Source organism: Platalea leucorodia (assembly GCF_965183815.1).
Source record: "Platalea leucorodia genome assembly, chromosome: 1".
NCBI classification, from domain to species: Eukaryota; Metazoa; Chordata; class Aves; order Pelecaniformes; family Threskiornithidae; genus Platalea; species Platalea leucorodia.
In genome coordinates this window covers 149,327,855-149,354,620 of record NC_138823.1, presented here as the reverse complement: position 1 = coordinate 149,354,620, position 26,766 = coordinate 149,327,855, and the positions used below count along the sequence as shown (strand labels likewise).

Sequence of the window (26,766 nt, the reverse complement as noted above, 5' to 3'; positions counted from 1 at the left end):
TCAGTGTTTACTAAGGCAGCAATCTCCTAGTGAATGAATGGAATCACTACAATCCACAACACAAGAGACCACACAAAATGCAGCAGTACAAAAGGTACTAATTAATGATGAAAAACCCCACAAAAACAAAAAAGGACCCTTCAAAACATAATCTCATCCAACCAAAAGTCCCTGTGTTGGCTTGATGTGTCAAGAGGTGAAACTTAATACCATCAGATTCTGAATTTACTGAACTGCACAATTACCATGATTGGGTGAACGTTAAAAACACACATCTCAGTGGCTGCTGTCAGTCACAGGTGTTGGCTGCAATTTTAACACTAGCACTGTTTCTCCTGGTGTACTCAACTCATTTGAAGAGAAAGGAAATTGGAATACACGTTCATAAGAGATTTGCTTGTCTTATTTACTCTTGTTCTCTTATTTGAGCCCAGAAAGAAGACTTAAATCCCAGGGATTATGGTTAAACCAAGCCAATTAATCAGGTGACTTTGGTGTAATCTGCCTTTGTTAGAAAATCAGCTGAAAAAATGCTGTAATGCCACAGCAATGGTCCAGAGGTGCATTTACTTTTCTAATGACTGACATAAATACATGCTCCTCTCCCAAGTGACTGTGCAAAGAGCACAAAAATGTTCCCAGTGGGAAGCTAACAGGACTATTCAGCTGAAAAGAGAAAAACCAAAGCACGTTCACAACCACTTGCAGAGAAATGATCTTGAGACACAGCAAATGTTCATAAATATTGAGGCTAATCATAGGCCACAGAAGGAACCCCTGACCAATGACCAGGGAAGCTACACTGTAACCTCAGCTCTACTACCAGCATGGTCTGTTGCCCTCACCCATCACCTTCACCTGTCTGCGATTCTCCTCATCCACCAAACAAGCGAACCAGCATTATGTACAAGAGAGAACGCCTGCCTGAAAACAGCATGGCCAAAGTTGTCTGTAGACCAGGGCTTCATTTTCTCTTCTGTCACAAACTTCTGCTCTCGTAAGCAACTAAGGGGCTTGAAATGAACTTTGGGGTCACTGACAAGCCCCATCTAGAATGGTGCTCCGGGCACATCTCCCATGCTGTTCACCCCTGAGCTGGGCATGAAGCACAGCAACCTGAGGTGCTTTGGTTAAAAGTAGAGTTGGAAGAGGAAGCAGTGCCAAAGCACCCTTCATACACCAACCTAATTCTGCAGGATATGTAAAGAAGGAGGCAAAGATTTGGCTTTCTGATTGCCAAAGCCTGAAGGACATTCAACAGCCACATCTCCATCTCCAGGCAGAGGACCTCGATAACCTGGCTACAGCAACATGGGGCCAGGGCTTTCCATCACTGACTCCTGAACTTTGCTGCTGAGAAGAAAGGAGCGCAAGGTCCTTGTGGCCAGGAAGAGCATGAAGAGAGGAGGTCAATTCTGCAGTCCTGTGATGAGGTTCATTCAGCGGCTGGCCTGAGGGATTAACGACAAGGCTATAGAGGCAGAACCCTCTAACATGTCATTGTCTGTGACAATGAAGTGGCTCGACTTCAAAAGGGAAAATGTAGAGTTTGCCTATCCCAAATGCTTCCAAGCATCCCCAGAGGAAGGAGGGCATCGGGTACAGGTTCAGAGGAGGCAGGAGGTGCCTCTGCCACAGGCCTCTGCCAGGCCACTGCGCAGGATGCGGGCTCCCCCATCCACCACGGCTGAAGGAGTTAGTCCTGCAGCGAACCCATCCGCCAAACGAGGCCCTGCTGACTCCTTCTGTGCAGTTTTTGGTAGTCATCTACAGAGGCAACCCAAAAAGCACCAGGCCAAAACTGAGTATGTGCAAAAATACATCTATAAATGCCTCAGGATATTTTTGGCCAGAAAAGTTTAAGTTTCTGATACCTAAGGAATCTCAGGTGTCTACAGTAACTCGGAGAGGTTTCCATGGGCAACTCTTGAATGCAGCTGCCCAAACTCTGCTTTAAGGGATACCAAAGTCCTAGATTCTTTATTGGATCTAACCATAAGTACTGAAACAAGATTACTATGGGCATTTATTCAGTCAGCTGAACACAAAGTATTCTACAAATACTTTTCTTTGTCATAAAATTACGTTAAAAAAATACACATACAAAACTCACATGAACAAAGGTAAGAATAAAACAACTACCTGGGACTTCTGAGTTACAAACAATACATGCTATTTAAAACGCAGAGGCGTTGCCACAGAAGAAAAGTTACTAATCCTGTCGGGGCAAAGTAACTGCACTGATGTGTGGTTTGCATGGGGGGAGGGAAGGAAAAAGAAAAGGAATTGCTTTATTAGCCTTTTTGCAGCTTTGTTTTGTTTGCTTTTTCAAAAGAACAGCTTTTTTATTACTTGTAACTGATAGATATAAATGAAGAAACTTGTGTTTATCAAAGCAAGTATTATCACTCTAGTTAAACTCCACTTACTTCCACAGATACCTTAAGGCTAGTAGTTTAATATGTACCTTAATATGTTGCCTTATTTTTCTAAAGAGTAAAATAGAAAGACTTTCCACTGAGACATTCTACTAGGAATAATCTTCTCAACATTTTCACTTATAGTCAACGCAAAGTAAATCCACTTTACTTTGCTAATGAACTAGCTCTTTGTTCATTTATCTATCAAGCTATTTATAAATATCTCCCAATCACAGCATTATCTGGGGGCTAAAGAGCATGTTTCAACTCAAAACAAATGGACATGTCATCTCATGTCCTTCCATAAACAAAAGCTAAGTGCTCGGATTCCAGCAGAGATCTAAGCTTGTAATCATGTTTCGTATGTTCAGTTTCATAGCTTTACTTAGGTGCTTTTAACAATGCAAAATAAGAGCAGTTGCCTTTAACATACAGCAGCACTGGAAAGCAATAAATTGTTGTACCAGATGGTATATAAGACAGGGGACACGTGTGGATGCTGCGGAGGGTCCCCCCTTCCCGAACGTGCAACATGCTCTGTTGGGCTTACAAAGACTATGCAGGGAGGAGGGGGAATCGCCATCTCGTTTGGGCAGGGAGGTAGTACCCATCGGCGGGGAGGAGGCAGGAACTCACAGAAACCGCCTCAAACGACTTCTGAAACTTTTTTTCCCTGAACAAATACCTACAGCCTACACTGACACAACAGCAAATTCTAGCTGTATGACACTGACCTCTCAGATAAAAATAGGCAGTTTTTGATGACACATTATATACAGCAGTATGTGAATCAAGCAGTAATTCAACAAAATGGATTTTCTCAACTAGAAAAATCTGCAGCAACATATATCCAGATTAAAATCACATTCTTCACAGACACTGTGTACATTTTAAAATCAAATTTAATTTTTTAACTCTGTTTTAAACTGGTACAGACCAGAAAAGTATTCATACAACATTAACACTAAATCAATTTCTCCCTACTCGATTCCATGCCATCAACCAGCAACAGTGTAATGGATGCAAAATACGCTAGTTCATTTGATGCACTGTCACTTGGACATAGTCTAGTTCTAAATAATTAACACAGACTTTGGGAGAAAGGTTAAATTGAAATTAATTCTGTAATATTCCCATTGCTGGCTTAGTTTCAAGATATAACTAGGAGTGTAAAAGCAAAGAGCTGTGACAAAAAGAAAACCAAACTAGTTAGTGATTTCTTTACTCTGTACTCCTTTCAAATCCATTCACTTCAATAATCAATACATGTTAAAAAAAAAGTTTATTTAACCTTGCCTGATCAACCAATGCAGAACATCAGAAATCCTTTATACCCTGTTTTTTCACCTGGAATTAGATAATGTGCTTACCATATTCTGCAGCCTCCTCATTCCCTAAATCCTACTGAGGATTTACACTGAACTGAAGTTTCTCTGAAGTTTGCATTTCTCAGGTGTCTTTAGGCAGAACATAAGATTTTTCTCTTCTCACATTTTTAACCTCGGACATTAACTACAGCAAGCCCTCACCCTTTCCCACCTAGCTCTAACCCTTTTCAAACTGAGCAATTTGAACGAACTAAACTTTGTAGCCCCAAACCTGCTTCCCGTTACCATATCACAGCAGTGCCAGCGGGGGGGCTACCCCTTACGTACTGATGTTTACTTGATCTGTCGCGATTGATGTAAGCACAGAAGTGGTTGCAACTAAGAACCCAGGGATTTTACTCTCTCTCCAGAGGGACTGAAAATATCCCCTTTTGTTTATACCTAAAACCCAAAAGTCCCAATAGCATTTCTGTCGCTGGACTTTTACCTCCGAATATGTTTACCCTTTACTAATGTACTTTTACCCAAGAAAAAAAATCTATTAAGAAATGCCCCCGTGTTACCCTGTGATATCAAAGCATATACTCAAAGTCTGTTTAACCAACTGATACTATGATCCATTAAAAAAAGCCTCAGTATTTTTGCAGACATCAAATGCTGGAATAAATGTTGTTGTAATTTTAGGGTTCTATTTTAACAGTTAAAGGAGAGACATCTGGCAATAATCTACAAATAAATAAAGTGTCTCCATTCTTAGTTTCTCCTCCAAAACACTACCTAGGACATTTTTTCAGCATGATTCATATAATCAACATAATACATTACAATGCCTTTCAAATAATTCCGAATTCTCAGTTCATTGAAATAAAAAACTCATTTTCGAAAGAGAAAAGGGAACATGCCATGCCAGAAAACTTGCTTTATTGACTCAGTCCTGCTGCCAGGAGGAACAACATGGTGAAGCAAACTCCATGATTTCAAAAGCATTTTTTTACAGCGAGGGCAGAGAGAGAAAGAGGCTTATTTACCGAAATGTGAGATTCCACAGGTGAGGCCAGAGACGGTCTGAAATCCTCTTCCTTTAGTTCCAAAAGTTTTAATTTATGATGAAGCCTGTAATAATCCTTTCAAGCTGCCAGGTAAAACGCACGCCATATCTTAGCTGTATTTTCTTTTGCCCTTTTGCAGCGTAACTTTGTTATTTGCATAAAGCTTAGTTCTGGCCTATGGGACTTTTTGAACATCTACATGTTAGATTAGCTGTCTTGACATGCTCTATCAAGCATGACATCATGGATCTCCACGGTAACCTTAACCACACCTGCCCAGACGCCAGAGTTACCTGTCATGTTCAGACCTTACTGAACATAACAAAAAAAACCGTCAACCACCATTTTCTAGGCACTCAGCCTTGCACAGGCACCAGAAGAGCTTGGGGGTTTTTTTTAATTGATGGAAATCTAATTTTGTTTGCCAATAAATTTGTTCTTCACAGTGCACTGGCTGAAAAGCTAGAGTTGTTGCTGACCCTTCCACATCTCCCAGTGTATTTCCTAGTCAAATAACAACCAAAGAAAGCCGTGGCAAACATCTTCCAGCTCATTTTCTAAAGGCATGCTCAAAAGCTCCAGCTCTGAAAAACTTCTGCACGCTCATTTTTGTTCTCTGCCCCTCAGAAAGGTTTTTTTTTTTTTAGCTAAGTGACTTGTAAAACAGGTTCAGGGCAGGGATTACCCCCCTCCCATGGCCAAGTTAGCATTTTAACCTCTTAATTGCAAACTCTTTTTCATCCTCGCAGCCACCGACCCAACTTTTATACTTGTTCCTGCTCTTTCCTTCGCTGCTGACCAGAGTCAACCCCACCTAAGCAGTGACCGCGTCCTGCCATGAGCTCAGCAGCGGATGATTCACACCATCTCAAACTTCAGAAGACCGAGACTGTTTTCCTCCTTCCTTTCTCTTTTTTCTTTCTAACTTTCCTGGGGATTACGTTAGTGCCTTGCTTTCATTAACACAGACGAGACAGTCTTGGCAGAGACAAGGTATTCAAAGCTCTTGCAGAAGCTTGTGTTACCTATAAAAAAAGATTTTGTTCCTTGGCTCTCCAGGCTTCCAGGTGGAGGGAGCTCTGATGCCTGGCTGCCAGGTTGTTCTGCAAGGGGGAAAACCTGCAGCATGGGGGCAAGCCGCCAGGCTGTGGGTCGCAGAGCTGTGGCTGTGGGGTGCTGTGTTCCCCTGCGGGCATTTTGGGGTGCACAAGGCATGGCGCGCCTGCAACCCCCAGCTGCTGCAAACTCATGCCCCAGTTTACCACGCAGACCAGCTTAGCTGCAAGTTATTTGCCTTGCGGCAGTATCCCAAAGCCCTTGTGCAAATAAAGACGGCCCCTGTCTCTGTGAGCTTTCCTTTCCAGAATAAGATATCACAAACAGGGTAACAAACCTGCGGGGTGGAGGAGGGATGATCTGTGTGCACAGCTGGGAGGTTTCAGGTCACCACGTTAGTTAACCATCAGTAATCCCCGCTGGCATTTTACCTGGCCATGACTGTACTTCTGATTTGTGGCAGGTTATCAAGAGTAGAAACGGGTCCTCAGGAAGTACATCAGGGATTTATCTGAATAAACGGAGCCTGGAGGAAACCATTAATAGTTAGTGGAAGAGCTGACCTTGCTGGTGGAGGTGATACAGTATGTTCTGACAACATCAAGCATTTTTTTCCTGATGTTTACTTACTGCAAACCAAGACTCAGTTAGCCAAACTCAGATACTGATGGTTAAAACGGAAAAGAGAAGAAAGTCCACCAGAAAAGAGACAATTACCAATCTTGATTTTCTGGCCCATTTTTGTTGGTTATGGACCTGACAGGATTTAGAGCAACCTGGAAGACAAATGCTACGATATCTAAGGGACTATCTCCTGACTGTAAATATTGGGATGTTTTATGTTCCAGGTGCACCATTTGACATAGAGATTAGAAAATTATGTTGCATTGGCTACTATCCTTGATAGATCTCCCACAGTGGGGAAATTCCCACCATGTATAATGTTGCCACTTTCCAGATATTGGAGCAGCTGGAGAAGTAAGAAGGGAGGAGAGGAACCTAGAAAATAAATTGTAACATTGTAATTCATGCCTTCCCATATATCTTACAGGTTTTGTATGTGATGCATATATGTTACATACACATACCTACTACACGTATACATTGTTTGTCTTCTACACTACTGCTACACACATACATATACAAGGGAAAAAAAAGGAAGTATATATGCTATACACACACATACACCGTCTGAAGCAAAACTACACTGTGGTCTTATTCATGCAGCAGCTAAGTAAGCCTGCATTGTACATACACCTATAAATATATACACATATACCTACGCATACATATACAAACCTATGCATAGACACACACACACTACACAGATAGGTATATGTGCATGCATAGACACAACTGGTAAGAAAAACCCCTCTGAACTGTAGTGCCAAGACCATAATAATCTGTTACTGCATCTGTTGAGCCAGACTGTTCATACATTTCAACTAAGCAAATTTCTTACTATCAGCTGGAATAACTTCTTTCTGCATGTTTTTAAAGTGGCTTCTGTTCAGTTTATCTTTTTTTTTAAGTTATGCTGAATGGATGGATTCTTCAGTCTTTCCCATTCTCAAGAAAGATAGTTGGATGCTCCAAGAGTAATTTTAAAGTTATTTTGTTTTAAAATTCACACTCATTACATACAATACATATGTCTAATCATCAAAAAATAGAAGCAGGAGACATTCACATGAATTTTACCCTCAATAAATTAGCAAGGATGACACATTTTAAACAAATAGCAGTAACAGTTACTGCATTCCTTCTCTAATTTATTGCCTTCAGAAAAGGCTCAAATTACAAAATGTGTAGGGTGTAATGCTGTAGGCTGTTCAAACTGGGTTTGCAGTGTCTGCAACACTGGAACTAAATATTTACATGACTCCAAAAGATCTAATCTCTGGATTTCACCCCCCCTCCCACTCCCTTTATTTAATTTGTATGCTATCTTTATCCACCACCCGGCACATTCCACACAGTCACTAAAGTTCATAGAAGAGATAAGTGGGGGGGGGGGGGGGGGGGGGAAATCAAGACTTTCAAAGGAAAGAAGAGAAGCTGTTTAAAAGTAAGAAATAGATCATCCTCGTTAGAGCTAAAGTCCTGCAGCAATTTTAGCTGGATACATATGCATTCTAGCAGTTGTGTTTTGAGGCAGCGGTAGCAGCTGGGATCTCCAGAGACGCTGTCAAAGAGAAGTTGTACGGGGGAGTTACCAAATCACAATCTTTCCAAACCTGTAACAACGGTCAGCTCTTCAAAGGTCTGGAAGGCTTCAAAAGACACTGGAAATTCAGTAAGAACTCCCATAGCATAGTACAGTATTTTGCCAACCAGTTTTTATTCCTTATTTACAATTAATTTGCTGCTAGTGCTAAAATACCTATAAAACGCTAAAAAAAAAACCCTTTTAGAAAAGGTTTGCTGTCAATCATTTGTTAAACTGAGAAAAACAGGCACAAAATTTTTGAGCCTAGTTCTAAATTCTGCTGTTTGATTGAAAAAAATGAATTATGGAATAGAACATAGATTGTCTGTAAAGCTGAACAGATTAAACTCTAACATCACACCCAAAACCAGAGCCCAGAGTTAGGCTGTGAACAGATCCTTGCACAGCATTCCCTGAATTCAGAAGGTCGACATGATGGCAGCCTCCACCTGCTCTAAGAAATACATCAGTGTGTCACATCTCCTCTGACCCTGCATCTACCTTTCGCTTCTGAAAAGTAATTGGAGGCAGGTGAAAAGCAAGCCACCTTAAGGTGCGCTGCTGGCAGACCAATGTGGATGTCAAAACAGCTTGAAGGAGGCAGATACCTGTGGATAAGTCCATTCTGTTTGTATTAAAAGACTCAAAAATATAAAAGAAAGCAAATCAAAGGGTAATAGAGCCAGCTAAAGCATACAGACACACTCTACAGATATTTTCTTTTCTCCCGGGCAGTGGTGCCAATACTGAAAGTGTAACAGAAGTTAACAGCTGTTCCATATTTTCCCTTCAGCTGTGAAAAATAGATGGAGACCCAAGTACTAAGATCAAGAGTCTCACCTTCATTCTTTTCTCCATGTATATTCTAAAAAAAATGAAAAGCTCTTAAAAAAATTTCAGTTTCAACAAACAATTCCAAGGTATTATTGAATAGTTTCATTTTTGTTATTGTTTCTTTGAATTTCAAGGGAGCAACTGAATCTTAGGCTATATTTAAAAAAAAAAAAAAAAAAAAAACCAAACAAACAAAACACAACAACCAAAACTGTTTAATGCTTTGTTACATTCTCAACTTTTGTAATGAGGTAACACTCAACTTTGCAGAAGTTATAAGGACTGTTTGACAAAAAGCAAGATATGAATTTGAGTTTCATACCTGATCTCTCAGTCTCTCCTGGTGTCCCATTATTGCTGTAGCATGGTGGGGATATTTCTGTTTCAGATGCTCAAGAAAAGCCTCTCTCTTCCTGTCCATTTCCGAGGTTTGCATTCCCAGTATTTCTTTGGAACTGCGAGGGCCACCTACTGTATGTCTTCGAGGGATGTTACGGGTGGATTTTGAATTAGAAGAAGTGTGACTGTTCGGGGTCGAAAGGAGCTCTTTAGATCGGAGACATTCTGCATCGTCTAGTGATGTCACATGCAAACTGGATTTTGCCTGGTCTGGAAAAAAAAAAAAAAAAAAAAACAAACCCAAACCAGAATATTATAAGAACTTAATCCCAACATTCACATTAATAAGAAAAAGAAAATGATCAATATAAAAGCTAGGTTCTTTAAAAAGTCTGGTAGTGTTCAATGGCATGTTCTGCATCATTAGGCATATATATGCTGTAAGAAGCAACAGGGAAATAATTTATAGGAGCTATGCACAGTACTTACATACTTTTAACACACAACTGCAGCATTGCCTCACAGAAAAGTGAGCATCGTTAAAGTAGATGTTCCTTTTATATCATCTTTACCACGATGTGACTTGAAAAGAAGATCTGACAGGGCCCTTATTCCCTGACCTTTAAAATCTACAGGATGCTTGCCATGAGAAGAAACAGGTTTCTTCAATAGGCTCCAGTACCCTTAATCGCCCCATAACTAGTATCCTTAAGGATACCAACTGATAAAATTCCTTTGAGAAGGAGATTTGAAATCCTCAATCTTTTTTCAGTGTGTTTTCAACATGCTCTGAAACACCTATGAAATAATAAGAGGGTTTTGGAGACTTTTTTTCCTGATTTCTGACTGTGGTCTGGTTTTAAATTTCATGGATCTCCCTTGGATTTTATATGTCTCAGGACAGCGGGATGGAAAATACTACATCACTTTTTCAATAAACCATTTCTTAAGAAACAGAATAAAAGCAAGTTTTGTGTGATACAAAAAGAAAAAAAAAAAAAACTCAGATAAATTTTATAACTTTAAAATCTACTTTAAGACCAAAGACCATGACAACGTTTTTAAAGAGACAGGCAAACACGAGGGTATGTAAGTGCTGGCTTATCTTCAGGTAACTGTGTAACACGAACCCTCTGCTGCATGAAAAAGTGTAGTCTGGAGCCTTGTTACCTAATACCTTTGAAAAATCCCTCACTCCTTTGTCAGCAAAGAAAAAAAAAAAAAAACCAGAAGCATTGAAAAGGCCTCTCCAAGTCTGATGTGGCCTTCCCCATCTTTACTGGGCAGCCTCAGCCATCCCTGCAAGTGTTAACCCTTTACAGCACCTCCCCAGGAGCAGGAAGCTCCTTCCTCTATGTGTTTTTAATACATCTCTATTTCTCTCTGTCTGACACTTTTTGCCTCTGAGCCCTTTATCCTCCCAGCAACTGTCTCCCCCGCGTGCTGCCATTTATACGGCACTGGTGTTTGGAAACAGGCACCTACTCGCTTCTTTTTATGGTTCAGTCAGTCAGCCTGACACCCTGCCTACCACTTGCCTCAGGATTTTATGCTGAGGGTTTCTCAGCTTTCTGGTGTGCATTGTCAATTGCCTGCCAAGTCCCACAGAACATCAAGCCATGGTAATAAAGTAAATCCTCCACCGGTGGGGCCGCTGCCCCTGTGATGCCCCACGAGTTCACATGGGGACCCAGTTCCCTTGGGTTTCAGAGGACTGGGCCCTGGAAGGTCCTCAAAGACTTTGCATGTCACTGTAAGCTCCCTATAATGCTCAAGGACTCCAAAATATCAACAACACCCTCTCATTTGCATTCATGGAAACCTATCCCGAAAGCAGAATTAGACGCAAGAGCCCAGACTGCAGGTGGCACCATGCGTTGATGAGCACAGATTCAAGCAGGACTTTGGAAACAGGTTTGGTTCACGGGGAAGTTTTGCTCTTACACAGATTCAAAATGCCACCTCTGATCTCCATAGCACCTTCTAAGACCTTCTTAGAAGCACAATCCTGGTTAAACCTTCAGAGCAGCAGCCTCACGTGTACGTACACACACACACACACACTCACACATTCAACTTTTCCAAGCACAACTTAATTAAAAAACATCCAGCCTCACTGATCATGGAAAATTGAGAGCACCAACTGCCAGGTACACTGAGCTTGTTTGACAAAAGTGGCAAAAAGGAGAATTTTGCTTGCAAGAAGTAAGTGTGGCTACTCCAGAAACACTCAGTCAAAATGGTTTCTGAAAGCTGCACAGTCATTTCAATGGATTTTACACAGGAGGAAAAAGAGGTGGGATGGGGCTGGCTGGAATTTACCATCTTTAATTTGTTGCACCCAGAGCCCGGAGGTTATATCCCTGAGGCTGTTGGAACAAAGGCAGCAGACATAAATAAGGGATTTCCTTGGAGCTCAAGGGAGTCAGCGTGAGCGTGGGTGACTGAGTGCAGCAATTTGGTATAAACTCTTAAAGTATGGTCACAGCAGCAGTTTCAATCACTGAATTGGTGGCAGGCACTTCCTCAAGAAGGCAGGTAAACCCACACTGACAAACACAACAGAGGGCTCATGAATGTGTATTTCGGGTCCTAAATCTCTCTCATGCAAAGCCTTTCCCTACTCTGCACTTCAGTCATTTCACTAGTTTAAGAAAAAGCTAATTATTTGGAACATAAAGAGACATATCAAGTAAAGCGTTTTACCACTAGTTGTTATTGGGTGAAACCTTGAGAAGGAATCAAAAATAACATATTTTTCTTATACTATAGGAGAAAGATCAACAAAGTCTCTTATTTTCTTTCATATATTTGGAAAATACTGTATAAATACCAGTGAAAAGAAAGGAATGTAAACTATGCAAACTAATTGCTAGTCAGACCGAGCTGACCTGGGCATTCAGCACGGTCCCGCGGCATTACCGCACACAGCAGCACGTGACTTTCTTTGCAAACCAAACTCTCTGTCATGCTTGAATATGGGTCTTTCCCCTAGTAATTGCTGAAAAAATCTTCCTTGGCCACTTCATAGATAGGGACAAGTGACTTTGATGGCGAGATTGAAAGCTGGGATGGTGAAACCCTTCTGCGTACCTTGGGGCACGTGAGCTCCACAGCTGCTGTGTGGGCCGCAGTGCTACAGGGAGGAGAAACTGAGAGAGGTTTTCTGGATCCTGGAATTGCTCAATAACAGCGTGGGCAAACTTTCTGTATCTTCCAAGTGAAGATAATAGGCCTAGAAAATCAATCCCCACAGATAACTGTGAAATGTGTGAAGGATCATGTGATGGTTCCCAGAAGAGAGCTAAGAGTAGCGAAAGGATAAATTATGCAAGTACCCTCCTTGGAAAAGGAGTAAAGAGAAGCCAATGGCAAACACAGAGGTGTGAGATAAGCTTGTCTCCCCCTCTCCCTCCCTCATATTCAGAAGCTAAAAGCTGAAGGTCTTTCTGTTCAATAAAGTAGCAAGTCTAGCGGGCAACAAAAAGCAAGACTTGCTGATTGACAGGGGAGGGCTTTGGTTATCCAAAGGCTTGAGTAACCCTTACACTTGCATTGCTTCTCTGATCTGAAAAAGAATTTCAACATTTCTTAACATTACCCATTACTACAGTGGATATAACCACAGGGAAGGCCCAGGTCTGCAGCGTAGAAGCAGTATGCCTATGATTATCAGAAAGATTATCAAAAAGGATTAATTGCTGTGAGCTGGAAATTTAAAAAAAAAAAAAAAGGAGAGAAAAAAGAAAAAAGAAAAAAGAAAAAAGTCCTTCAACACGTCCTGGTATGCAATTCTTCTAAGTCACACCCTCCATGAAGTCTACGAAGGTCAGGAAAGTCACTTTGCTTCATTACTTTAAATGTTGTGAAGATTTTAATAGTCCTGTTTTGCAACCCAGGTGACATGAGAGAAGAACATTTTCAGAATCATTTCAGAAAGGAACAAGTATGGACATGACCCATACTGATACTGTGAAACTGAGCCTTGAAGCAAAGCACATTCAATACTTAAAGTTTAAAAAAGAATACAATTTCAACAGTGTGAGTCAAACCCACCTCCATTGTATTTATGCTAGGAGTAAATTTGAGATTATTTGGAATCTTTCTGATTTACTCCACTGTCTTTAAAATTAGCTCTCTTTCCAAGGAACTTTAAAATGCAAATTTTGGATATGGGCCAAAACTACTACATTTGGTTATGAGCTTTCAGCATTCAAAATTTTGGGGAATCATAGGATCGGTCTGGTCAGACCTCTGTTTTTCTAGCTCCACATCTATCTCAGGCAGCTTCATACAACCCATACAGAAGAAATATGTTACTGACGGCTTTTTTTTTCCTGTTCAGACACGTCCTTTAAGTGAAGATTTCCGTCTCACTAAACGTAAACATATACAGACACAGATGCACGTGACTTGCACTGCCCAGTGTTTTAACTAAAAAGTGATTCAAAAGAGCATCAGGCAATTAATGAACCCCCAAGAAAAAAAAGAAAGTTTTTTTTTTCTCCTAAATTCTTTGTGCACTATTTTCTGGTATTACATTCTTGTAAACTTTTGTGACTTTTTTTAAAACCGCATGTACCCGACCATGCACTATTTGTTTCACAGAAGCACAGTAACACAACTTTTTCTGAAGTGCCTATGAGGAATACAATACACACGAACTGGGAATGTTCACAGGTGCTCCACAAATACCGTAAGAGGTAGAGATCAGATTTGTCATGCTACCTGAATGTTATGCTCCACATGGAATAGCCCACGTAGAATTCACCAGGAAATAGTTTTCGTTTGCTTTTAGACAAAATACATCGTGCAACAGTAATTGCACAAATGCACCACAGCTGACCCACCGTGAAAACCACGCTGATAATTTCTTGGCTTCACTCCAAAACAAACCCAACTGGTTTCACACAAAGTAAACTAACCCTGTGACAATCTGCCGTGAGTCTCCCTCTTTTAAAAGACACCCCGAGAAAAAGATGAGCTCAAACCTACTTTTCTGAACGAAGAGCTGTTTCCCTGCCATGGGTGAAGCATGCAGAGCATTTAAAGGGAACGTGACACCGTTTCTCGTCCCCTCGCCGGAGCAGCACCCTCCGCACCAGGCAGTGTCCCGCAAACTGTGACAGCAACACAGCACGCTCCCTGCTTTAAAGGTTAGAGAGAAATCTCTCCAAAGAGAAAGTTAAACTGACAAAGTCGGAGTATTAGGGAAATCTGCAGAGCCATTAGCACAAGACAGACACGCTTTTTCCCCCCATGCATTCTGCCTCCAGTAATAAAAAGCAGCAGCGAGGGGCATGTTTAAATGGAACTCCATCTTTGCCTGATTCTCTTACTTACCCTTCATCTGTCTGCTGTCTGTCGAGCAAGCCAGGCACAGCTCAAGTTTCTGGCTTTCGTTCTCCTCCATTGTCCCTGCCTACCGCCCAAGCTCCCCTCTCCAGCTCGGAAGCCGCAGCGGCCGGACTGTCAGCGCCGGTCCCGGGGGGAGGCAGGAAAACTCTCCCCTCCCGGCTGCGAAGTCCCCCCTAAGCCCCCCGCCCGCCCGCCATGCCGGCAGCCGGGCTCCGCGCCGCGGCGGTGGGCAGCGGCCGCCGGCCGAGCCCCCCGAGCCCGGGGCCCCAGCAGGTGATGGGCTTTCCCGCAGGGGAGCCCCTAGCCGCCTCGCCTCCCGCCGCAGCCGCGCAGCCTTATGAAAGGGAACATTTCAAACATGATTACAGGCCCGAGTCTCTGCTGGAATCCGAATCCGTAGCCTTTTAAATCTCTGTCATGGGACAAAAGCCTTTCCACAGAATATTTTTTTAAGCTCGTAACCACCAAGCCCACAAACATTCCTGATAAATGCTCCTCTGTCTTTTTTAGCGTCTAGTTTAAAAGTAATTCATTATATAAGCGCTTTGAGGTTTTGTTTTCTGTTGAATTCTTTCAAGCTGCTCAGAGAATGAATTAGGGGGAAATCAAGATACAGGAATTCAACTTTAGTGAAGCCAATAAAAATGAATGGTAGCAATATGTAAGCAGGGACTTCGGTTAAGAGGGATTTTGAAGCCTTGGTAGCAAAGCATATAGAAACATACAACTAATTCTCTCTTGGCAGATGGGAGGCAGGAAGCCTGCCTGAGAATCGATAGATCCACCGGGCTGCGAGGCAAAACACAGTGTGGCTGAGAAGGATGAGATCAAATCCCACAGATTCCAGCAGATGCCACATGTGTTGATTTAGTGAATATCAGACTGAATTACTCTATCAAAATCATAATGCAGAGCCAGAGATGGTGGAACAAACTGAGTGTTGAGTTACAGCATCAAGACCAGAAAGTTTATCCATGGACAACTTCTGAATTAGCTTAAGAACAAAGCATAACTGAGATATGAATAAAAATATGCAATTTCTCATTTAGATCAACCTCATACAGCAACACCAGGTAACAGTTAGTATCTTGGATGACTTTATAAACAGACCTGGCATAATCTGGTCTTCCAAGCTTTCTTCAACTCTGACTTCAATATAACATCAGCTAAATTGCTTGCAATGGCCTCTCAACCACCCAGTCCAGACAGGCTAGGAAAATTCTCCTACGTTTCCTTCTATATCTCTATCTGGCAGAAATGTCATCCTGTCTACTTAGATTATTGAATGCAGAAATGTTTTGTGGATATATACATTCAATACAGAAGCTCAAGGAGAATCACTTTCCTTATGCCCCAATCCTCCCCCTTCCAGACAGAAAAACCCTTTGAGTAAATTACAATTAACAATTAATAAATGAATAAAACTATTGTTCATTAGATCAGACATGCATATTTTCTAGCACTTAAGAAATATTTATTTTCCTTTTTAACAATTAATTCTATATGGTCTTGGAACCTGGCAAAGGTCCCAGAAATCTGGCACAGAAAACATAGAAAAGATGAAAATACAATCTAAACATTAGCACTGCTATTTAAGGTCTGCAGTACAGTGCTCCCAATAGAATACTCCTATAGTTGCCCTGCAATATAAAGAAAACAGTGTGATACACATTGTATTTAGAGTAGTGTTTTTACTGGCCTTGGGTTACTCTGCTCATTCTGATTTTGGACTATTTTAGGAGAAGTGACGGCCAGCCATCCTACTTATCTGATGTTGCCTTTTGTGATATGGAAGAATGTGTCTTTAACACTGAAGTTTTCCAGAGTCGGGACAAGCATGATGAGCCTCTTGCAACTTATATTCACAGCTAGCTGGAAGGAGAAGAGGGATCTTACAGGAATAGTGAGCACTGAACACCACCAACTTCAAGAAATATAAAATAACTCAGAAACCCCTGATGGGAAAAGAAAGGCAGTGCAGTTCCCTGCAGTAGCAACATGAAAGCTGTACCAAGACATTACCTGTACACAGGGCTCAGAAACTGAGAGTTAGGAAACTAAGGGCATTTAAAAAGACCTTATCTGAAATAACGCAATGGAAAGCACAAAACATACTTGCCTACAAATGCCTAAAATGAAGGTGCTTTTGCAGCCTTGTACAAAACCAGGGTTAGCTCTGGAGATCAGTACAGTTTGTACCAAAAGCCTTAATAAGATCAAAATCAATGCACTCTAGCCCTATAGGGAGCTTCACCTCCATCCACAGTGGGGAAAAAAACGTAGAAAATTAGTTTAAGACTAAAAAAAAATTTTTTTTCATTAAAATTAAAATATTTACTTTTAGCCAGCACCGTTACTTTCCACAGCCAGGAACACAAGACAGAGACTTGGTCTCTTGACTCCCCCACTGATGTGTCCTAGTAAGCAGCCAGCTGCCCCTTGGGATGGTGCCAACCTGGTCTGAAACTGTTGCTTTCCTGGCCACAGCAAGATGCTCCCACTGCTGAGACTGACAGTAAGCGGTATTGCTGATGCTGCTAAGGGGCCTGAGCAACATGGACCCCCAAAATGCAGAGATGATCTACGAGAGATTGCTTATTTGGTTGTGGACGTGTGACTTGAAAACTGGGTGTCACCTTAGCAGAACTTCTGTGGCTGCAGAAGTAGTCTCTCGAACAGGATTAAAGAGCATTGGCAAAAGGTGAGACTAAACATGGCATGCTTCAGTATCATCAAAATCAAGCAAAACAAAAGAGCCCACCCAGCATGAGAGGAAACATAATCACCCCTGCTGTTGCTCAGGACAGGGAACAGTTAGGACAGCAAGGTCTCAAAGCATGTCCTCACTTTAAGGGAAAAGTCCTTGGTCCCAAACTGGATTTAGTTAATATATGTAACAATGCCATTCCTTAAGATGTTACCTAAGTCTGTTTAAAAGAATTAGTGAAACTCCTTTAGCAGCCAGAACCATTACACTCTTAGGCTGAAATAAAGAGCTCCCCAGCACACTGGGATGAATCATTAACGACAAGTTAAATAAACTTGATTAACCAGTTCACAGCACGCAATCACCATTTGTTTATCTGCTGGATCAACAATAACAGTGGTTCCTTTTAATTACTGTGCTCAGATCTGGACCCATCAATATCAAAACAATGCACTTCTGGGTTTAGCATGTGTGTAAAAGGAACAATTAACAAATAGTGGCTGCGCTCAATTAGTTAAAGTTATAATATACAACAATGACTCCATGGCTCTAGTAATTATTCACAACTAAAAAAGTGGGAAGTTAATTATTAATAGTTAAATCAGAAGAAGCATCCCATAATTAAAGACCTGCCTCAATGTCCATGTGAAATCATGTAGCCACTGAGAAAAATGTCATGAATGCTCTCTGCAGGAACCAGCCTGACACTGTCTAGCCTACTATAGTCCAGAAACAAAATAAGTATTAGCCCTGGAGTGGTGAGGCAGAAGTCTGGGAGGAATTACGAGCACTCAAGCAGGCCACACTGCAGCACCTCTCCAAGCCCTTACGCAGCCAGAGATCACTTGGGCCTGCCCTGGAGAAGGGGAGCATCAAGAGGATGCCCCAGTGGGTCAGGAAACCTCCCCTCCACGTCAGGAAGCTGTGGGTGGCCATTCACTACCAACTGGTCAGATTTGAAATGGAGAAAGCAACTTTAACTAATATGGAAGAACAGCACTGAGGGCGATTTCCACATCGGCCGGCAGAGAGCAGCTTCAGTGCTGCAAGTCATTTGAGCACATCTCTACTCTCGTTAGTGCTCAGCGAGTTCACTGCGGTCCTCTGTGTGGTCTCTCAATGCTTAAAATTAAAATAGACTCACTCCTAAAAGAAAAGGACTATGTTCAGATAGGCCACCAGCTTGTACAAGCAAAATGAAAAAAATCTCTGAGGTCTATCGATACGAATCCATGCAAGTAAATCTGGGGGGAAAGAAGTTTACACTATTTTTAAATTAATTGTCTACTGATTTGGTATTGTACAACAAGGAATCACAGATTTTTAAGATGTGGAGGGGGCTTTATGATATTTTGGTCTCATCTGCTTAGTAAGGTATTTCAATGAACTGGGTGCTATTTCTAATGCAAGGATAGTGGTTAAGCTATTCAGTGGTTAAATTGAAGGAAAACATCTGAACCTGATTTTAAAATTTATGATGACAAACAATCTAATACAACCTCTGGGATTATTTATCATTAAATTACCGTCACTGTTAAAAATCTGTGGGGAGTTTCAATATTTATACTCCGTACATTCCAGTTCAGTTAAGAACTCTCGTACTTGTGAGGAAAAATTAGCCAAAGCAGTGAAATGGTAACACTCCAGCTGAAGTAAAAAAAGAAGAACTGAGTATGAGCTTCACTACACATCTCCACAACAGAATTTCATCATGTCTTGTCAGACCTACAGGTTTCAGCTCTTCAGAGAAGTTCAGAGACTGACAGCAGTGCCAAGAGCCACCACCAGCCTTAATCACTAAAACAACTATTAAAAAGAGTCACTAAGACGTTGAACATGAGATATTCAGGCAGAAGATACATTCATCTTTCCAATTCCATTTCAAATGGAGCTCTGGGGAGCAGCAATAATCACCTGCCACTTGGCATCGCCGAGCTCTCAGGTAAGAAGAAGGATGCAGTGTCCCAGCCCACCTCCCGCCAACAAGCGTTGTGCTGTTAAGTGCCTTACGCATCTCCAAGTAACAGAGCATCCTTCATTCACATCCTCCAAAAGACATTTTGCTCAAGCTCACAACTCTCATACCTGGACATCTACATCATATTAAATAGGTTAGGTTTTCTGTTTTCCAAGTTTTATTCTTGTTTCCTTCCTCCCCCTCCATTTTTTTAAATAAAGGAAAAGGTCTGAAAGCAGTACACACTTGTGCATGCCCTAAATCAAACTGAGAAAAAGGACTGTGGTCATCACAAAGAAGCGCTAACATTCAAGTGGGGAGGGGGGAAAAAAAAAAAAGGTGATTCTTCTCTTTCATCCCTAACTTTATCTCCCTCTCTAATTTGGGACAATCCCAACAAAGCTAACTCTAGATACACTTAAACATGACTTTCCTTCCCGCTGCCCAGGGTAAGATGAAATAGAGCTAAATGAGCATAATTACAGGATGCATGTTTCTGACTTGTGTAATGCAACATCTTATTTCAGACTTTTTACCCCCCTGTTGTTGTCATCCAACTGTACCAAGCTAACATTAATATTAGTACATTGCCATGAGCACAGCCAACTTTGAACTGAAGACCCTGGCACACCACAGCTCCTCCTCGCACCTACCAGCCTGGCCAGCCCTTCACACATCCCATTTCCCATACAGGATCACCTATGGAAAGGAATGAGATCAGCCTGCAAACACAGAAATAGAAAATATGTACATCTGGTTTTGTAAGGTACCAAACAAATAACTCTGCGAAAGGAAAATGTGCCTTACATTGCAGAAATTTCAATCACTAGAGTTTAATCAAATAAAAAGCAATATGTGGGTGGGAAGGAACAGTGTAGGGGATTGTTTCTGAGGAAGGTGGGAGAAAGGGAGGGCAGAAGGTCACCTTTAAGTCCATCTGCTCTACATTTAAATTCTAGTTCTCCCCAGTGTAAAGCATTTTGGTTTTGGTAAGTTCCCTTTTGGATGAATTCACTCAAACAGAGCTCTGGTGAGAGTTTGGATTCAAACTGGTCCAACTTTTTAGCAGTGCCAGAAGCACAGACTTAACGCCTGAAACACTGACTATTGCTGGTTTCACGGATGTCTGCAGGATCTGGTTGTAAACGTACAAGGCGGCGTGCTTTAATGATCAAAGGTATCGAGAGCTGCTCTTCGCAAATTATACTTTAAAAGAATCATGAGAGATCCTTTATTTCAGCTCTTACCAAATACACATGGGGTTTATAAGACTGTCAGGTGACTGCTTGAATTAATAGGAAATACAACGTGTATTTGGATGGAGCCTGGGTCCAGAAATAATACAATAGTTCAAGTTATGTTGTGATTACCATAAATACTTACTTATCAACAGGCAATTCTGATAAATATTCTACTACAAAAGAACGGTTTAAATAAAATAATTAGTAAATAATGATTAGAGATTAACACAATGATACCAGTATTGCCAATCCACAGCATTCACACATTTCATGATGATGGTCTTCCTTGAAAAGTCACTTTTTGGGGAACACTATTCATTTTATTCATCTCTGGGCTGTACCCAATCATATATTTGACTTTTCTCCACAATGTCACTGGCAAGAACTAGATTTTTTTCTGAGATTCAGACTAAAATCACAGGAGAGGTCAGCGCCACTGTGACTTAACAAGTTGGGCATTTTTAATTGCTCTTACTATAGTTTCTCCCTGTCTCCTGCCACAAAGGTAGTACTACACAGCAAATGACAATCTGAATGTCTGAAAAGAGATAAAAACAAGCAGAATAAATTCTTACAGCTTCATTTCCACGCGGATCTGATTTCTAACCCAGTGTGGACGGTCACAGGTCAGGGTTTGTAAAGCTTTTGTTTCTACTGCTTGTAGAGCACCAGCTCCTGAAGGCAGATGTAAGAGCAGAGGGCTAGTGTAGAACTTCCAACTTGTAAACGTATCAATGACCGCTCCAACAGTATGTACATCCCCTTCCTTCAAAGGGGGATGTTCTCTGACCTTCCGAGACCATGCTGATGCTATCATTAAGACAGCTGATTAGTAAGAAAGCAATCAGAGCTGACAGCAGTGGCACTCCTGTTCTTTCTCAGGCCTGCCCAATCTGTTCTGCCGGGATGCATGCTTATTAATTCACTCTTCAGTATTTAGGATTTCATAGCTTTAGGGCAACAGGGACCATCTGATTATCTTGTCTGACTTCCCATCTATCACAAGCCATTAAATTTGACATGGGGTCCTCAAACGAAGGCCAAACACTTAAATGAGATGAAGAAGACATTACTTATCTCAGGAGATGAACACTGCATCTGCACTAGCATTTGTTTCAGACCTCACCACACATGCAATGAGATCTACCCAGATGATCAGCATAAGAAAGTGAAGGACATCAAGCTCCCAACTGACTTAACCCTGATCAGACATCCACCTTAAAGAAACCAAAAACTATCCTAACCTCAAAGCTGTGGTGCACACATCCAGTCACTGTCTCCAGCACAGTCAGTCTCTCATGCATGAAAAAAACCTGAACAGAAAAAGAAAAGCACCTCGAAACATACCTAGCCCAATGTACGAGGAGGGGGGCAAATCCTCCTGACCACTGCACATTACCAGCTGAAAGGCTGAAGCGCCACAGTTGATTATAATCACCGTCTTTAATACAGAGCTGCCAGTGCTACAAGCATGTTATTTGAGGGCATTTCAGCACGCAGGCCCATGAAAGTGGCTGATGGAGCTGACGGCTCAGGAATATCACATCTAGCAGCAGCAGAACTGCCACAACCCTCCACCCTGCAACAACGACCCCCGTAAATACAGGCTTTCTTGCTGCACCTGGGCTAACATGGCTTTGCAAATATGCCCATTCTCATTTCACAGAGTATGTTATAGTTAATTGGTTGAGGTTTAATTACCCTCAGTGCTAAGAAATTGCTTCCTATTTCTTCAGGGTAAAGTTGACTTAACTTCAGTTTCCAGCGATTAGACTTATTCCCCCTTTGTCAGCCAGACCCACCAGTGCTGTAGGACCTGCACTCGGAGAGAAAGCCACCTCACAGCCTCCTCCTCAATCACTCGCATCAGCTGAGCTCCTGAAGACTTGCATTATACCTCCATCTTGGTTTTCATCTTGGAAAAAAAATCTTTGCCTCTCTTCATTTTCTTTCTAGTATTTCCATCTTCTCCTTCCAGTACAGCTAGCAGGATTATCAGAGCCCATTCTTCTGAACTTAATATACTAACAGTAATAAAGGGGTACATGACCTAAGTTTACCTCTGAAAACACCAGTGCAGCTGGATGCTGCACAACAGCAGAGAGTCCCCAGGGAAAGGGGTGTGAGGCTGGAGCACTCTCCCCAGCCAGGACAGGGAGCCCATGGCCACGGCTGCCTCTTTCTGAAAAGGGAGGGCATGCTTCAGGTTTGGCAAGGGCAAAATGTCCAAGCACGGAGTGAGCCGCAGTGACATGTCTCTTCTGTCATATCCTATTTCTCCTACAAAGGGAAGTCTGCTCCTTCTGTGCAACACTTTTGCAGAAGATAAAAAGGGAGAAAAAGTAACAATGATCCATCTCATCAGGCTCCAAGAAGCGCACAGAATTGCCTGGGGTGAAGGCAAGAATAAGCAACGTCAGCACAGAAAGGTGTCATACAAGGTTTAAGCTTATTCAGAGGTAAAGCCTCTGTCTCTCTCATGAATAAATACATAACCCAAGACAATTTAATGCCAACTGTTTTGTATTTCTTACAAAAACTTTTCAAACAATGTGATGACTCACAGGTGAGCTCTCCACTGACAACATAAAATGACATTGTATTAGTTATCTCCCTTTACAAACTGCAAGTCTGCACTGAGATATACAAATATCTCTCATAATACAGCACATGCCTTTACATGCGGCATAGCTGAGGATAGGGAACAGCCAGTAAGTAGAGACAATGACAGGTTTTCTTCACTCCAAAGGAAAAGGTTATTAAATACTAATTGGTGACATAGACAGCTTTTACTGCATACGCATATACTCCAATACTCTTGATTTCCAAGACTCATCTGCAAAATATAACTTTGTGATTTATTCTATTTTATTTATGATTTTCATACTATTGCCTTAATCTTTCATAAGTAACATAACAAGGTCCAGTGATAAATTCACACTTTTTTTCCCTCATTTACTTTTTTGCTCTACAACTGCCATTAAAAAATAGTACTTCAAGACTACAGCTGGAATGATATCTAAATCCTTTTACCAGTTTGAGAAAATTCTGGGCAAAGTGCTGGAAGGAAAGAAGTATCAAAATCTCTTTGAGACAAGATGACAATATTACTTACATGCCCCCATTTCAGTTTTATAAGCTCCTATAAATCCTCTCTCACAGCAGAGAGTAATGCAGGAATGTCCTTGGAAGAGGGCACTGGGTAAGCAAAGGATGAGTTTGCAACCCATGAGTAGTATTCATTCAATGCTTTTAGTCTGCTTTTTTGCAAGGAGTCTTGCTGTAAGAGCTCAAATCAAGAATAGCTGGATCCCGGGAGAGAAGCTCTGTCCAGAGCTATCCTCTATCCAGGACTATGGAAGTAAACCGAAGTGCAGAAGATGGTCTGCAGAATGGAAATTAGGACAGAGGGTTTTACAGGTCTGACATCACTTGAAACACCTAAATCAAATCTGAATAGTTTTCTAAAGAAGTGCCTAAATGCAGCCAGAAAATACAGGCTGAACACCACGATTAGCGGGTAAAATGCTACAGGCAGTAATTATCAATCACTTTCCTCTCCCAGCCATCGAAGAAGGTAATTTGTTTGTTTTCCTCACCCTGCAAGGAAAGGACTGGGTGGTCTTCTGACTTTAAGAGTCTGAGAAATATTCCTCTTGAGGACAAAGCCACACCGGGCCTCCTGGGCAGCATGAGGTCCTTTTTCAACACTGTCTTACACTGCACTTGATTTTAGTCACAGACATTAAGACTGTGGCAGTGCTTTGCAAATCATCACTAAATACCTTTTCTTCATAGCTCCATGCAAATCTCAGGAGTGTTTCTAAGACATGAATAAAGCCTTGGTTGTTGAGAGGTAGCATGTTTTCAGTTCCTTGGCTGTCTTCATCAGCATGGGACTGCCATGCCACAGGGATTCTTTATTTGGTTAAAGACTAATTCCCCTTCATCTTGCAGAAGTCGTCACCAGTTGTAAGAATACAGCAGCTTTATTTGATACATGATAAGTAACTGTGAATTCGGAGGCTATTAGTTCATTGAGGGAGTGACATCTCAATAAAACATAAATATTAAAACTCAGTGCCTTGCTGACAGCTTAAATCATTCATCTTCTATTTTTTTAAAAAACGTCTAATACATTGCTACACATTCAGACTTTAAAAAGTGAATGAAAAATTTTTGTATCTTCAGCCCCTTCTTAAATAATGTACATCTGATAATACCTATGCTCAAAGCCATGCCATTTAAAGTCTAAGTTGTTTGTGTACTAAAAAACCTAAGCCATGGAGTGTTCAGTGTTGCAATTCAGCTTCCTTTTGCAGTAAAAGGAAGCTAGGAGAAAATGGGGCAGGAACCAGGCTGAAAAGCTTTCTGAAAGCTGCAGCTGCAGCCAACAGCTGAAATTTAAAATCAGACATTATTTTCTCTCCTCATCTTGTGGGCTCTGCCACAGTTTTCAATAAACCACAAATTCAGCCACAAAGGCGCTATCGCTCATAATTTTCTTTTGCTGATGGAGCTAAAATAAGAACCATAAACACTTCCCCCCAACTTCAGAAAGCAGCGTATGTCACTCCCCAATAGGACTCTGACACGTTGCATGTGGACAATGTGTTAGGCAAGCAAAACCCAAATGTGGTCCTGTGAAATTAATAATTTGATGTTGCAGAAAGAACCTGAAACACAAGATCACATGGGTGGAGGAAAGCAGAAGCAAGAACTGCATTTCCATTTCCCAACCCAGTGAGAGAACAGACATGTGATAGCCAGCAGATATGGTTTGCTTGGATTTCCATAGGGCATGTAGCAACATCCCTTGGTAAAGAAACAAAGAGAGGAGATACTCCCATCGATAAAAACTTAATAAAGATAGGAAAGATCCCATAGGAATAAAAAAGCAAATTTCCCAGGGGATGGAGATTACCAGTGGCATCACAGAGAATGCACTGGTCCAGGCAGCTCGCAACGTTAGTGAGCTGGAAAAGAGGGCATAAGTGAGGTGGCAGAGCTTGCTGAGAACATTATGATATTCAGTGAAGTAAAGACAAGGGCTGGTTATGAAGAGGAGACTTCACAAGATTCACTGACTAAGCAATAAAGTGACGGATGAAATCCCATGTAGATAAATGTAAAGTGATGCACATTGACTTTGAACAGACTATTACCACTCAAAAAGAGAGTTTGAGGTTATAACCATTTTATGAAAATTTCAGCTCAGTGCTCATTAGTGATTAAAAAACCAAACAGGTGTTAGAAAATGCTAGGAAAAGAATAGCAAACAAGACAGATAATATCATTATGCTACTGTACAAATCCACAGCCTACCCACATTTTTAACATTGCATGCAGTTTTTATTCACTCCAGGTCAAAAAAGATATAGCAGGAATAGACATGTTAAGAAAAAGGCAGCATGGATGATCAAAGTTATGGAACAGTTTCTGTACAAGGAACAACTAAATTATGTAGGACTCTCCATTCTGAAAATAGATGACTTGAACATCTGTTTGAGGTCTATAAACATGAGTGACAGAGAGAAGCTGAATAGGGAAAGACTGTTGTCTCTCTCAATACAGACTGTAGGGTCATCAAATGAAACAAGTAGGCTAATGATTCAAAAACACATGGATGTTAATATTAATTTCACAGAGCACTATGAAAGTGCTGGTAAGCTGGAGAACTTCTTGCTGTAGGACATTGCAGTTGCTCAGTTTACAAAAGTTTAAAAAAATAAAAAGACAAGTTAATGGAAAAAAATTCCATTGAGCACTGTTAAAAAAAGGACATAATCCTTGGTTTCTTTCAAGTAATTGCTTAATCATATATTGCTGGGAGGATATTCCAGAAGTATCACTACGTACTCTCCTTGATCCTGTATTTTTCCCTATGTAATCATCACCATTCCATACAGGTTGTCAGGCTGGACCTCTGGTCTGACCTGCTACAACTGCTCTTAGACTTGACAAGGTACAAGAAGCCCTAATGCTGACAGTAACACTTTGTTCTATGTGCTAAACATAAAGAAAAAGAAGCACTTACATTACAACAGAAAAATAACAACCCCAGACCTAATCAAAACACTCTGCTGTGTAGTGAGAATCGTACAGAAATCTCCTCCTGGAGCAAGGATATGGGAGAGAATGAATGGCATACAATATGTTACGTCATATCATATCATCTGTTGTAAAAATGGCCTTAAACATTTGTTTGCACAGTAAAGTTAGTGTAGTTGAAGCTAGAGAATGAATCGGCAGTGCTTTAGCTGTTCCA

General features: G+C 41.3%; 1 protein-coding gene across 1 annotated transcript in view; it reads right to left on the bottom strand.

Annotated features, from left to right (window-relative positions):
* Positions 1-14,648, bottom strand: part of KIAA1217 — a gene marked incomplete at its 5' end in the record, with an annotated part of 186,984 nt that extends 172,336 nt beyond the window's left edge. Inside the window, 2 exons of the mRNA XM_082306017.1 lie at positions 9,219-9,505; positions 14,579-14,648. Of these exons, the coding sequence (XP_082162143.1) occupies positions 9,219-9,505; positions 14,579-14,648 (357 nt within the window). The remainder of the gene's footprint in view (positions 1-9,218; positions 9,506-14,578) is intronic.
* Positions 14,649-26,766: the final 12,118 nt, after the last annotated feature.